Genomic DNA, 15,669 nt, shown 5'->3' with positions numbered 1-15,669 from the left:
TGAGGCTGGCCTTGAATTTATGAGACTTTTGCCTCAGCTCCAGTCACTGGGATTATAGGCGTGTTCTACTATGCCTGGCTAGCCTTTGGGCTTTTTCATATTGATTCTCAGCCTACAAAAAGTTGCAAATACGGTATAATACAGCATTTTTTTTTGTTAGCCATTTCAGAGACAGTTGCCAAAATGATATTTCATCATCCCCCATTTAAATTAATTATATATTTCTGGTGCTGGAAGCTGTTCCAGTATCATTTATTGAAAAGATTGTTCTTTGAACCCTGTTGGATTGTTTTGGCTTTGAAAACCAAAGACGTTTGCGTTTATTTTTGCACTTTCAATTTTATTCCATTGATCTGTATATTCTTAGGCCACTACCATACTGCCTTTTTAAAAACTATTTTTTATAATCTTTTGTGTTTTTTATACCTTTATTTATTTTTATATGATTCTGAGTCTTGAACCCAGTACTTCACACATGCTAGGCAAGTGCTCTACCACTGAGCTACAACTGCAGTTCCCTACCATATTGTCTTAAATGCTGTAGCTTTGCATTTTAATTTGAATCCAGACATATGAATCCTCCAGCTTTATTCTTTTCCAGATTGTTTGTTCCTTGAGCCGTCTGCATTTCCATGTGAATTTTATTTTATTTTATTTTATTTTTTGGGTATAGGGGATTTAACCCAGGGATAACAACATCCCCAGCACTTGATTTTTTTTTTTTTTTTTTTTGAGACAGGACTCACTAAATTATTTAAGACCTCGCTAAGTTGCTGAGGCTAGCCTTGAACTTATGATCCTCCTTTTTCTGCCTCCCAAGTTGTTGGGATTACAGGTGTGCACCACTGCTCCTGGCTCCATATGGATTTTATCATCAGCTTTTTTACTTTTTGTAAAAAAAAGTTCACAATTTTGATAGAGTTTGCATTGAGAATCTATAACTCAGTTTGAGGAGTATCTGGACTAGTCCTACTATATACTCCCTTTTTAATTTTCATCTTTGCCTTTTGTCTACTTTGTGGAGAGTCTTTTTTTTAATCTTCCATCCTTTCAAATGAACTCTTCTTCATTCTCAGAAAATTTCACTTAATTGTTTTAAGCATTTTTGTTTGTTTGTTTTTGCAGTACTGGGAATTGAACCCAGGGCCTGATGCAGGCTAGACAAGCACTCTACCACTGGGCTATATCCCCAGCTTTATTTTTTCCGGCACTAGGGATTGAACCCAGTGGTGCTTTACCACTGAGCTACATCCCCAGCCTTTTGTTTTAATTTTTTTTTTTTTTTTTAACTTTTTAAAATTTTAAGATAGGCTCACTAAATTGCCCAGGCTGTCCCTGAACTTTTGACCTTCCTTAACCTTTGTAGCTCAGATTATAGGTGTGTACCATAGTTCCAGATTTATTTTATTTTTTATCTTTATGTTTTGGTACTGGGAATTGAACCCAGGGTCACTTCACCTCTGAGCCACATCTCTAGTCCCCCCTCTTTTTTTTCCCCTACCCCTTTTTATGTTTTATTTTGAGACAGGGTCTCACACAGTTGCTTGGGGCCTCCCTAAATTGCTGAGGCTGGCTTTGAACTCTTGATCCTCTTGCCTCAGCCTCCTGAGCCACTGGGATTACAGGCATGCACTACTGTGGCTGGCTTAATCACTTATTTCTTGTTTGATAGAAACAAGTTTTTCTTCACTGATACTTGTGATAGTTTTTCTTTTGCTCTTTTTCTGCTCCTTGCATTTTCTTTTTTTTCTTCACATTTTTTTTTGTCTTCATCTTTCTTATGGAAGATAAATTATCAGGTTGTTGTTCTTTTTTTGTCAGTTGTCTTTCCTGATTAAGAGTAGGGTATGGGCCGGGTGCAGTGGCTCACACCTGTAATCCCAGCAGCTGGGGAGACTGAGGCAGGGGGATCATGAGTTCAAAGTCAGCTTGAGCAAAAGCGAGGTGCTAAGCAACTCAGACCCTGTCTCTAAATAAAATACAAAATAGGACTGGGGATGTGGCTTAGTGGTGGAGTGCCCCTAGGTTCAGTCCCTAGTACTTTCCCCCGCCACACCTGCCAAAAAAAAAATAGTAGGGTATAACCAGGGAGTTTAGTTTACCATTGGTAGAGCTCATGGTAGAACTCTTTCCTAGCATACAGGAGGTCCTGGGTTGGAACCCTAGCACTGCAAAAAAACAAAGAATAGGACAGTAAAAAACTGATTCAACATTTTGAATATATGGAAGTGAGGTCTGGCAACTGTGGAATTGAGTTTATGATTTGCTGACTGGGCTGTTTATCTGGTTGCACCACTGATGTTAGTATATTGTGTAGCTCTTTGTCTTAAGCTTGTCAGATTTTCCTCAGAAAAATCTTATAATCTCTTGCCTGGAAGATACAGTTAACCCTTCATTTCTGCGGATTCCACATTCTTGAATTCAACCAACTTCAGATTGAGAATATTCAGAAAAAAGATGGTGTCTCTTTGAACATGTAAACATTTTTCCTTGTCATTATTCCCTAATCAATACAGTTTAACAACTATTTATGTAGCATGTATGTTGTATTTAAGTAAACTATAGATGATTTAGAGTATATGGTAGAATGTTGGGTGTGCTAGGTTATATTTTATATATGCAAGTACTATGTTATTTTGTATAAGGAACTTGAGCATCAGATTTTGATATCCTTGGGGAGTGTCTCCCTTTCCTCACTGCTGCCCACAGTGGATACTGAGGGTTGGCTGTATAGGCCTTGGTCACTTGTGTAGTAGACACAGACCAGGGAAATTGCTAACTATTTTATAATGTGTAGAAAGAACTGCCCCCAACAATAAAGAATTATCTGGCCCCAAAATGTCAGTAGTGCTGAGATTGAGAAACAATGAGATAAGGATTTTTATTTTTAATTTTTTGGGGGGTGGGTACCTAGGATAAAACCCAGGAGCACTTAACCATTCAGTCATATCCCTAGACCTTTTTATTTTTTATTTTGAGACAGGGTCTCACTAAGTTGCTTAGAGCCTCACTAAATTGCTGAGACTGGCTTTGAATTTGACCCTTCTCCTGCCTTAGCTTCCCGAGATGCTGGGATTATAGGCATGTGCCACCACACCTGGCATGATAAAGATTTTTAAAAAATACACAATACAGTTATCACATCTAAAAATAGACAGTAATTTCCTTGTATCAAATGTCTAATTAGTTTAAATTTCTTTTAGAGCTCTAAGAGCAAAAGAAAAAAATTTGTAAAATTCTGAATATTGGACCTGTAACTATAATGTCATGTTTTCTAGTCCTATCAAACAAGATGTGACTATCCCAGGCAGAGGGAGGAGATGTAGACTCTACTTATTGATAAGAGAAGTTTTATGCTTATAACAAGGGAAGAAATTGTTTTCAGCCATCTCTGAAGATTATGTGCTTCAGGAGATATTTAATATTTTCTTAACATATTTCTTGGATGAGATTCGTGTGCCATAAATTTAATTTTTAGTGTAATTTTTGCTGCTTCAGAGTCATTAAAAATGAGATGGGGGGCTGGGGTTGTGGCTCAGTGGTAGAGTGCTTGCTTAGCTTGTGTGAGGCACTGGGTTCGAATCTCAGCACTGTATAAACAAATAAAGGTCCATTGACAACTAAAAAAATATTTTAAAAAATGAGATGGTTGAGTAATATTAAATTAACATGTTTTTCTGAATGATTATTCAAAAACACTTTTCTCAAGATTTGTTTGACCAGTTAACAGTGGGAAGGAGTAGAGAAGAAGGAAAGGGAAAGGATGAAACCTAAAAATGTGATTGTTTTTGAGAAGTTTAGATATTTATATGTGTAGGGGGATTCCTGTCAGAATAACTTCCTAAGTAGCTTTGTTTAGCCTAGTGCTAAGAGACTAATAAAAGTAGTTAGAATGGTAAAAGACAAAATTAAGTAACAAGATGAATTTCATACTTTTACAGCCTTGTTTTTTTTTTTTTTATTTTATTGTAAACAAATGGGATACATGTTGTTTCTCTGTTTGTACATGGCGTAAAGGCATACCATTTGTGTAATCATAAATTTACATAGAGTAATGTTGTTTGATTCATTCTGTTATTTTTTCCCTTCCCCCCACCCCTACAGCCTTGTTGTTTTTGAAACTTTTCACTTAAGTCATAGGCTTTAGTACTCACTTTAAGAAATTTGAGTCTGACTAGATTGTGTGGGTGAAGGACTTGATTAATAATGTTTTTATACTTCTATTATACCACAGAACAATTTCTCTACTTGCTATCTCCTATGTATTAATCCTCAAAAATGCTCTTGGAATCCTCAGATAGCACCACTGTAATTATTGTATGGGTTAAATATCCCCTAAAACTTAATTTTCAGATCTACCATATTATAAACTACTTATTACATAGAAATGATGTTTGAGGAGATAGATACATTTACCCTGACTTGGACATCACACAATGTAAACATGTATTGAAGCATCACATGGTACCCGTAAATATAGATAATTTTTATGTCAAAAAGTAAATTAAGGACTGGGGTTGTGGCTCAGTGGTAGAACACTTGGCTTCACATGTGTGAGGCATAGGTTCAATTTTCAGCACCACATATAAATAAATGACAAAAAATAAAGGTCCATCAACAACTTAAAAAAAAAAAAGGTAAGCTGGTCATGGTGACATATACCTGTGACCACAGCAACTCTTCTTCATTTAAATGGTTTTGTGTTGTTTTTAAGTGGCTATGTAAGTTGTTATTTGTAGAATGACCTTTTCCAGAACTGAAGCACCTGATTGCCCTATATTGTACTATGAAAATAATTGATCTCCAGATGTGGTGGCACAAGTCTATAAAACAAGCAACTCAGGAAGCTGAGGCAGTAGAATCCCAAGTTCTAGGCCAGTCTCAGCAACTTAGTGAGACCCTACCTCAAAATAGAAAATAAAAAGGACTAGGGATGTAGCTCAGTGCTAAAATGCCCTGGGCTTGATCTTCAGTACCACAAAAAGTAAATTTAAAAAAGAAATATTCATTTACTTTGAAAATTGTGTCCATATCATCTTTTTATTTAATAAAAGAAACTGATCCGGTGTGTGTGTGTATTTTTTTTTAAATCTTTAATAAACTGCTTACTAGAGCTGTGCTTTCTTCTTAATATCAGGAAGTATAGAATGGGTTTTTGAAACAGGTAATACAGGACCAAATTGTTCCCTAGCCTAACTATGGACTTAAATTTTCTGTGTTGCCTCTTCCAGCTTCACTTGCAAATAGCATGGCAATACTTGCAGGGTGCGAATTTTCATCACAGGAAAAAAAAACTGTTCCGTTTTCTTAGTGTCAAAGTGCTCTAATTTAATCTTCCCCAAAGATGGTACTAAGTTCTTCTGTTCTGTGTAAAAGACGTGATTAAATCCCATCTCAGGTGCTTTTAATGTGGACAAAGGACTCCTATCTTTAAGCTTACATACAATATAATTTTAAAAAACATTTTTTTCATATGTCCCAAGTCACATTTATTAATAGTGTCTCGTTTGGGAGGCTGAAATATTCCAGGGAGAGGTAAGACCTCTTTCTGTAAGTTGGTGTTTTGATTTGTACTTTTTCAGTGCAATTGAACTCAGAAATTGAACCCAGGGTCTTGTGCATGCTGGGCAATTGCTGTATCATAAGCCAGGACCCCAGCCCTATTTTCTTATTTTGAGACAGGGTCTTGGTAAGTTGTGCAACCTGGCCTTGAATTTGCAGTTATCCTGCCTCAGCCTCTCAAGTACTTGGGGAGGCTCTTCTGCCTTTGAGTCATCATGTGAGACAATTTTGCAGATGTGTAATGAGTCTTCTAGTATGGTACTGGTCATTGAACCCAGAGGCCCTTTACCACTGAGTTACATCCCAATTCCTTATTTTTTGAGACAGTGTCTTGATAAGTTGCCTGGGATGGCCTAGAACTTGTGATCCTCTTACCTTAGCCTCGAGTGGGGTGGCAGGAATGTACACTGTGCCTAGTTTAGCATAGTACAATTTAACAGTTTACTTAACTGTTATTTTACCCATCATATATATCATAGTTTGTCATCTATAGGAAGACTGATGTAACCAGTCAGGTTTCTTATTATCTGTTTGTTTATTTATGTGATACTGGGGATTGAATCTGGGGGTACTTTACCATGATCTACATCCCCAGCCCTTTTTATTTTTTCTTTTGAGACAGGGTCTCATTAAATTGCTGAGAGTCTAAGTTGCTGAGGCTATTCTCAAACTTGGGATTCTACTGCCTCACCTCCACAGTTGCTGGGATTACAGGCGAGTGCCACTGTGCCTAGCAGTTTCATTCTTTGGAACTTTTGATACTGATGGAGAATTTGTGAAATGAAAACTTAAGCTTTGTTTTGGAGGAATGAAGAGGAAAGTAAGTTCATGAGAAATATTACTTTTTATGTTTCAAGGATTTACACTTCTAATACTTTTTTAAAATATTTTTTTAGTTGTTCATGGACCTTTATTTTATTCATTTATTTATATGCAGTGCTGAGAATCGAACCCAGTGCCCCACAGAAGCATTCCACCACTAAGCCACTACCCCAGTCCCTAATAGTTTTTATATATATCAATACATCACTATACTTAAGTACCCCAATGCTATTTAACAAAAATAGTTCACACAGGTTCTTTGGGAAGAGGACATAGTTTTATAGGGTATAATGAGAAACAGGTGACCATTTAAGCCTCTTTTGAGTTCCCTATTATCCTGTCACTTTAAGTTAGGTCCCTATTTGTTACTGGGTCATGAGACATTAAATAGGTACACAGAGTTCAGAGGCCAACCTGGGCAACCTCATATTCCCTGTCCTAATAAAAAGGACTGGGAATGTAGCTCATTGAGAGAATGCTTGCCTAATATGCCTAAGGCCTTGGGTTCAATCCCCAGTACCAACAAAAACAGAAATATGCACTATGCTAAATTGTAAGAGCATGTTGTGCTTTTTCATAGTATTTAAGCAGAAATAAATGAAGAAAATGGTCCCAGGTGTGGTGGCGCATGCCTGTAATCCCAGCTACTCAGACTGAGACTGAGGAGGATGGCAAGTGGCCTCAGCAATTTTAGCAAGGCCCTAAGCAACTTAATGAGACCCTGTCTCAAAAAATAAAAAGGACTGGGGATGTAGAGCCCCTGGGTTCAATTGCTGTACAAGGGGAAAAGAAAGAAGAGAGAGAGAGAGAGAGAGAGAGAAGGAAAGGGAAAGGGAGGGGAGGGGAGAAAAAGGAAGAGAGGGAAAGAGAAAGGAAGGAAGAAAGAAAGAAAAATGGGGGTAAGAAACTTCAGTGAAGGCCTAAGGGCAACATTTACATATAACTCAAAGGTACATGGAGGAGGTGGAGATTAGAGAGGAAAGTATTCCAGGCAGAATGTTCCTAGAATTCTGAAATGGTTGAAGTTAAAAAGCCAATGAATTGGACTTGGGATATAGCTTGGTGGTAGAGCACTTGCTTAGCATGTGCAAGGCTCTGGGGTTCAGTACCCAAGTACCACAAACAAAAAAACCTTATACAATCCAAACATGAATGAATTAAGAAAAAATTTTAATTGGAATATTATTAAGCCTTGAAAAGAAAGACAAACATATTTGCAATGATGTAGATTAATCTGGAGATTATTGTTAAGTGAAATAAGCCAGGCACAAAAAGACAAATAATCATGTTTTCTCACTTTCATGTGGAATCAAAGTCAAACTCTTATGAGTAGAATGGTGGAGGAGGAGGTGGAGATTAGAGAGAAACCAGAAGCAGGGGTTTGAGGGTTGGGGAGATTTTGGTCATACAGTTTTCAGCTAGATAGGAATAAATAAGTGTAAGAAATCTATTATGCAATGTAGTATAACTATAATTAATAACAACATATTATATTCAGAATGGCTAGGAGAGTGTTTTTAACCACAAAAAAACTTTCAAATCACGTCAATGATATGTTTTTGTCAATTTTAATAAATAAAAAAAGTTTTGAAGTGAGTATGAATTCAAATGAGTAAAATAGGTTTAGGAAAGATTTATTTATTTGTTTATTTACGTATTTATTTATTTGTGCTGGGGATCAAACCCAGGGCCTTATACATGCTAAGCATATGCTTTACCACCAAGCTACACTCCCCAGCCCTGTAGGAGCTTTTTTAAATAAAATATATTTTTATTTATTTATTTTATTAAAAAATTTTTTTCATACAAGTATTTAGGGTATCTCATTCTACCTACCATTCTTCCCATCCCTACCTCCCCACCTCTCCGCTCACTCCCTTCTGCATAATCCAAGATTCCTTCATCCTTCCCTACTATGGATGGATCAGCATCCGCTTATCAGAAAACATTCAGTCTTTAATTTTTTGGGATTGGCTTATTTCACTTGGCATGATATTCTCTGGTTCCATCCATTTACCTACAAATGCCCTAGGAAAAGTCCTCCTAATGAACACAGGAAAGCTAGGTGGTGGCGATACTTGCCAATGTCCCAGCTACTTGCGAGACTTGATGTAGGAGGATCACTTGGGTCAGAAATTTAGATAAGCTGAACAACATAGTGAGACATCAAAGTAATAAGTAGCTGGGTGGCACATTCCTGTAAACCAAGTGACTTGGGAGGCTAAAGCAGTTGGATCGCCAATTTGAAGCTAGCCTCAGCAATTTTGGTGAGTCCTTAAGCAACTTGGTGAGACCCATCTTTTTAAAATTGGTACCAGGGATTGAACCCAGGGGCACTTTACCACTGAGCCACATCCCTGGCCCTTTTTGGTTTTTTAAATTTTTAAATTTTTTTTAGATTTTTTAAATTTTGGGACAGTCTTGATAAGTAGCTTAGGCCTTGCTAAATTGCAGAGACTGGCCTCAAACTTGCAGTCTTCCTGCCTCAGCCTCCCAAATTGCTGGGATTATAGGTGTTCACCACTGTGCCCACCTATGAGACCCTGTCTTAAGATAAAAAATAAAAAGGGCTGGGGATGTGGCTCAGTGGTAAAGCACCTCTGGGTTCATTCCCTTGAAGCATCCCCTCCAAAATAAAAAAAAAGAAAAAAAGAAAACAAAAATTATGAAAAGAAAATATTGTCATTAATTGTAGCAGAATATTTCCATCTTAATGGTTTCTGCTCAAAGAGAAAAACTTAATGTTCTCTGTAATGTTTTCCAGTCTTCCTTTTTTTGGAACTGGGGCTTGAACTCTGGGATACCTTGCCACTGAGCTACATGCCCCCACCTTTTTTTTTTTTTTTTTTTTTTTTTTTTAATTTTGAGACAGATCTTACTAAGTAGTTTAAGTACTTGCTTAATTGCTGAGGCTGGTCTAAAATTTGGCAGCCCTCCTGCCTCAGCCTGGGATTATAAGCATGTAGCACTGCCTCTGGTTTATTTTCTAGTCTTAACCCCAAACACCTTTTCCATTCAGGTTCAATAAATAAATCAATATATTCTGTGTCACTGTAAACTTTGTTTCCTAGCACTATAGGTGATTAGACTGAGTGAATTGGACTTGTCCTTGGAAGTGTTTCCTTCACATTCCCCCCACCTCCCCTGTCATACTGGGAATTGAACCCAGGAACACTTTACCACTGAGCTATGTATCCCCAGCCCTTCATATTTTTTTAGCTAAATTGCTCAGGCTGGCCTCGAACTTGTGCTCCTCCTGCCTTAGCCTCCTGAGCAGCTGTAATTACAGACATGCACCATTGCACATGGCCTTTAGAAATATTTTTATGTTTTATTGTCCCTTTTGTTGTACCAGTTTTACTTGGTACTGTGCCAAGCATCCTTTCATTTAGGTACTTAAGTGTTTCTCTCTGAGGAATATAGTGAAGAATATGGTATCTCTCAGAGTTTATAATTTAAACATTCAAGGAGTAGAGGAGGAGAATATAGAAGTTAATTTTGAGAGTTATGGATAAAAAATTGAAATACAACATAGAGTACCATATATGATATTAAATGTGTGTAATACTGTTACTGAATCAAGTAGCAGCTTGGAAAAGGAAGGAGGTCTATGGGGAATAAACAGATCATTTTCATCCTAACAACATTGTATATAAACACTGTCTTTATTATTGGAAATGTTTGGTTTTGCATTTTAAAATCACAAATGTGCTATTGTGAAGTAAGATAAAAATAATCTGAACAGGGGTGGCTGCCTAGTGATGGAGCACTTGCCTAGCATGCACAGGGGCCTGGGTTTGATCCCGGGTTAGGGAAGATCTGGAATGTAGCTTAACATAGTTTTCTTTAATCCTGTTTCAAACAGGGTCAGTTGTGTATTGTCAGTTTTATCATTGTGAAACTAAATGTGGTAAGCAAATTTGCTGGGTGTGGTGGTGCATGCCTGTAATCCCAGTGGTTCAGGATTGCAAATTCAAGACAAGCCCCCACAACTTAGAACCTGTTTCAAAATAGAAAATAAAAATAAATAGAAAGCATTGGGATAAAGCGCTCCTGGTTTAGTACCAAAACCAAATGAAAACATGGTAAGCAAGTTTGAATGTTTTATCAATTCAGCTATAATTTTTTTGGTAGAAATATCTTACAGGTCTCAGCTCACTGACTTGATCTCAGAATTTCCTGGATTCAGCAATTCTCTTGCTTCAGGCTCCTTAGTAGCGAGGACTATAGGAGTGTCACTGACTTTTTAAGACTGCTTTTCTCAAGGTGGATTTTTCCTGCTTGACAAAGTGATAGAGAACTCATTATTCTCTGACTTCTTGATTCCATACTGTTTTCCGTCACTTTGTAACGGGTAGACCTGGTTTTGTATTTGAGGTCAGTGGCAAGTGTTAAAAAAACAATTTTCAGGGACTAGAGGATGTAAATCAGTGGTGGAGTACTTTTGAGGCCCTGGGTTCTGCCCCGAAGCACTGAAAAAGAAGAAAAAAAGATTCTTTACAGTTTGTATTTCTTTGAATTCCTTTTATATCTCAGAGTAATAAGGATTTCTTTTTGTTACACAGAAATTAATTAATTAATTAATTAATTTATGGTACTAGAGATTGAACCTAGGGATACTTTACCACTGAACTACATCCCTAGTCATTGTTGTTTTTTTATTTTGAGAACAGGGTATTGCTAAATAGCCCAGGTTAGGCTCAAACTTATGCTCCTACCTCAATCTCATGAATACTGGGATAATAGGCATGCACCACTACCCTTAGTTACCCTTTTCCTTTTAAAAGAATTGTCCTTTCCTGCCCTGCCCATGTAGAGAATACACAGCTGTAATCCCAGTTACTCAAGAGTCTGAGGTAGGAGGATAAAAACTTTGAGTCCAGCCTTGGCAATTTAGTGAGACACTATCACAAAAATAAAAAAGGACTGGTAATGTAGTTTGAAGGTAAAAAAAAAAAATCTCCAGTACTGAAAATAAATAAACATAAGTAAATAAAAGTAAAATCAATCTCTGAAAACTCATAGATAAATGTAATCTGCCTTGGAAAGAAATTATGCTGGGTGTATACACTTCTGTAATCCCAGCTATTTGGGAGGCTGAGGCAGGAGAATCCTTAATTGTAGACCAACCGTGGCAATTTAGCAAGACCCTGTCTCAAAATAAAATTTCGAAAGGGGCTGTGGATGAAACTTAATGGTAGAGTGCTCCTGGGTTGAATCCCTCAGGCAGAAAGAAAAAAATAATTATGTTGTATTAGCCATATCTGAAAAACCACTAAACTTGAACTTTCTCTTGCTTTAAATATTTGTTTAAGACACTTCAAAGTAGTTTATTGTTAGACCTAAAATAATGATGAGAAATAACTATAGGACAGTTTAGCTGTATTTATGTAGATTTCTTTGTTATGCTTGAAAGACTTATTCATACTACTGTAACATTTCTTGTCTGGGATAAAAATATTTTTCTTGGTTCCTTCAGACTTATTTCAGACCTTCTCACAGACATTATGCATTTTGTGAGAATCAAATCTTGAGGGGGAGGAGGGAGAAAGAAGTAAAGAAAGGCTGGTTTTGTGTTCATATTATTTTCTTTATGAAGAACTTTTTTAGAACCTTGAATATTTAATGTATAAGAATGTAGATTACATTTCCAAACTTCTTTGACCCTTAAATACCTGTAAACAAAACAAACCAAGCTCTGTAAATTTTCATTTCAGTCTAATGCACACATTCCTCCTCCCCCCAGTCCACATCCTTTTGAGACTTGGTCTTGCTGTGTTGTCAGGATGGTGTATGACTTGGGCTCCAGTGACCTTCCCACCTCAACTTCCCTAAGTAGTAGGGACTACTACTGTTTGCTACTGAAAGTGGCCTTATTTTATAGCTTGAGAACTCTGATCTGGACTGTTTGATTTCCTTTAAGTTATGTCAGCATATAATTAAAAATATTGCAGTACATTAGCATTTAGAAAATCTGAATTCTGCATATTACACCTAGTAATATCAGCAAGAATATAAGCAGATTGTTTTATTTTTATTTATTTTTATTGGGGCTTGAACCCAAGGTGCTTTACCACTGAGCTCCATGGTAAGAAATTTTTTGAGACTGGGTCTCACTAAGTTGTTGAGACTGACCTCAAACTGGTGATCTTCTTGCCTCATATTCGCAAATCACTGGGATTACAGGCGTTTGCCTCTTTGCCAGCCCTTGGTTTGATTTTCATGCTTTCACATGGGATGTTTAGTTTTCACCTTTTGCAGCATAAAAATCTCCATGTGGTCTTCTCATAGAACCATTTAATTAGGTGAAGAACAGTTTTTATTTTTTTTTTTTTATTTTTTTTTTTTTTTTGGTCTTTTTTTCCTTTGGTACTGGGAATTGAACCCAGGAGTGCCCAACCACTGAGCTGTATCCCCAACCCTTTTTACTTTTTTTATTTTGAGATAGGGTCTTGCTAAATAGCTGAGACTGGCCTTCTATTTGGCAGTCTTCTTGCCTCATCCTCTCATGACACTGGGATTATGGGCATACACCACTGCACCTGGCACATTGAGAATTTTTTATAAATTTAGTAAGTAATTTGTTAAAGGAGCTAGAATATAAATCAGTGGAAAAACAGCCCTGGGTTCAATCCCCAGGGAAAACACACACACACACACACACACACACACACACACACACACACAAAAAAAAAAAAAAAAAAAAAAAAGGAAGAGAGAAAAGAAGAGCCACCTGGGCACTGTGGCACATATCTGTAATTCCAGAGAGGAGGATCCTAAGTCCGAGGCCAGCCGAGGCAATTTAGCAATAAATACCCTGTCTCAAAAAATAACGGCTAGGGAAGTAACCCCTTCAGGCATAGCACCCTAGTTCAATCCCCAGCACAGCCAAGGTGGGGTGGGAGGAAAAAAGATCCATTTAGAAGAAATTCCTCTTTGATAACTGAAACATTTCAGTTGGATAAATAGCAAATAATTTTGTTTTAGAAACCAATAGCTTCCAGGCACAGTGGTTCACTCCTGTAATGGTGGTTCATGCCTGTAATGCCAGTGGCTGAGGAGGCTGAGGCAGGAGGATCAGGAGTTCAAAGCCAACCTCAGCAAAAGCAAGGCGCTAAGCGATTCAGTGAGACCCTGTCTCTAAGATACAAAATAGGGCTGGGAATGTAGCTCAGTGGTTGAGTGCCTCTGAGTTCAATCCCTGGTACCGAAAAAAGAAAAAGAAAAAGAAACATTTTATTGTCTGAGTAGCAAAATAAACAGCAATGGAAAAAGAATAAACTAGATCTTTTCATGGGAAAATACCTCAGTGTTTTGAGGGGGAAAGTAAAGTATGGAAATACATATAACCATGTAAAACTTTGTGAATAAAAGTTTAAAAATTCTGCATGCAGTGATGTAGGCCTGTAATTGGGAGGCTTAGGCAGGAGGATGGCAAATTCATTTCCAACCTCAGAACTTAGTGAGACCCTGTCTAAAAATAAAAAGAAATAAAAATGGCTGGGGATGTAACTCAGTGGTTGAGTGCCATTGATCCGGTTCCCAGCATTGCAAAAATAAATATGTAAATATGAAAACAGTGCTATATTGTTTATGGACACAGAGAAAAGTATAAAGGATTGTATGGGAATAAAAACCTATTGTGTGAGGCACTGGGTTTGTTCCTCAGCACCACATAAAAGTAAATAAATGAACAAATGGTAAAAAAAAATGCATTATTAAAAAATCTACTATGTAGGTTAATCATTACTTATAGAATGGACATGTGGAACTTTGTAAAGATTCAAAGCTAATGTGGCAGTATTAAGATTGGGCAAAGCTGTTCAGGGTGGTTGTTTTCTGTACTTAAGATTTACTTGTAATTTTTTTTTTTGAATGGAAGAACAAACTTTATTTCTGATAAGGATATCACTTCTGCTTATAGTCACTTAAGAGAGACTGATATTGATGCTTTTCCATCAATTTGTTACTAAAAAGTAGCATTATTAAGAGAGAAATAGGAAATTTTTAAAGAATGCCACGGGGTTTAGTCTGTTGACTCTGGATATTTGATATGATCAGAAGTCATATTTCTCTTTAAGCTCATCTAAGATAAATATGAATTGCTAATGTCTCGACTTTTAAAAAATTGTAATTTAAAATATGCTAGCAGTTGTTTTCAAACGGTAGCTTAAATATCATACTGGCATATAAATGGGGAATAAACAATTAAATTAAGGTTTGTTTTGCAAGCCTAATAGGGATAGGAGTGGGGCAGGGAGACAACAGTAATATAGGAATGACATACTGTGCCCCTTCAATCTGTCCTGAAAACCTGGAACAGACCTTGTCTTTCTCAGTCTCACCCCTTTGTTAATTTCATTTTGTGCCACTTTGCCCTTTACCTTCACTTCAGATCTTGCCAGTAATGAATTTTCTAGCATTACCTTTTGTCTTTAATACTTCTTAACTTGCCAGACATAAAGATAAGCAAGGTTTTATGTGCATTATGATTTGCTGGGTGTCGGGTGTTGTGGTGTATGCCTGTAATCCCAGTGACTTGGAGGCCGAGGCAGAAGGATTGAAAGTTCAAGGCCAACCTATGTAATTTAGCAAGACCCTGTCACAGAAATAAAAAGGGCAGGGGATGTAGCTCAGTGGTAGTGGAGTGGCAGAAACTGCTGAAGACCTTGTTAAAACAAAGACTGTTTTGCTCAGTAGTTGGAGGGTGGAGCCTGGAAAGTTTGCATTTCTAATAAGGTTCCTTCCGATGACCAGGTTGTTGTACCAGAACCTCAGTTTGAGAACTGCTAGTCTGTTCTGGGTAGTTCAATAATCCTAAAGGAGATTTCACTTTTAATTTCCCGGGCAAACAGTTTCTTAGATATTTTAAACTTGTATATATTTCTAATATTTTAGACCTCATATATTTAGAATATTTTCGATCCAGACTGAAGAAGCATAGTATAGTATAACACCCAAATTCCTACCCTTATGTTAGATACTTTGTTTTTTGTTTTGTTGTAAATTTGGGTATAGGTCTAGATTATCTCTTCTGAACTTGAAGTTATAATTCTGTGAATCATAAACTTTGTATCTTATGGTATCCACCAAAAATACTTAATTCCGTAACAGTGTTCAAAACTGTTAGTCCTGACTTTAGTCAAGCATGGTGGCACACACCTGTAATCCTGGCAATTCAGGATGCGGAGCCAGGAGGGTTGCAAATTGAAGGCCAGCTTGGGCAATTTAGTCTCTCTCAAAATAAAAAGAGTTGGGGATGTAGCTCAGTGGTAGAGCACCCCA

General features: G+C 37.1%; 1 protein-coding gene across 8 annotated transcripts in view; it reads left to right on the top strand.

Annotated features, from left to right (window-relative positions):
* UBE2D2 (ubiquitin conjugating enzyme E2 D2) overlaps positions 1–15,669 on the top strand; it is a 109,479-nt gene that overhangs the window by 24,141 nt on the left and 69,669 nt on the right. Inside the window, exon 1 of one of the 8 annotated variants that reach the window (XM_079144000.1) lies at positions 4,106–6,382. The exons of 6 other annotated variants lie outside the window; for them this stretch is intronic. In XM_079144000.1, the coding sequence (XP_079000126.1) occupies positions 6,371–6,382 (12 nt within the window). In that variant the 5' untranslated portion in view covers positions 4,106–6,370. Of the gene's footprint in view, positions 1–4,105; positions 6,383–8,244; positions 10,887–15,669 lie in introns of those variants that run through there. One more of the 8 variants, XM_079144002.1, reaches the window with a different exon arrangement.

The sequence above is a fragment of the Sciurus vulgaris genome (assembly GCF_902686455.1).
Source record: "Sciurus vulgaris genome assembly, chromosome: 6".
Lineage (NCBI taxonomy): Eukaryota > Metazoa > Chordata > Mammalia > Rodentia > Sciuridae > Sciurus > Sciurus vulgaris.
Note: the sequence above shows the minus strand (reverse complement) of the source record. Positions and strands in the feature narration are given on the sequence as shown.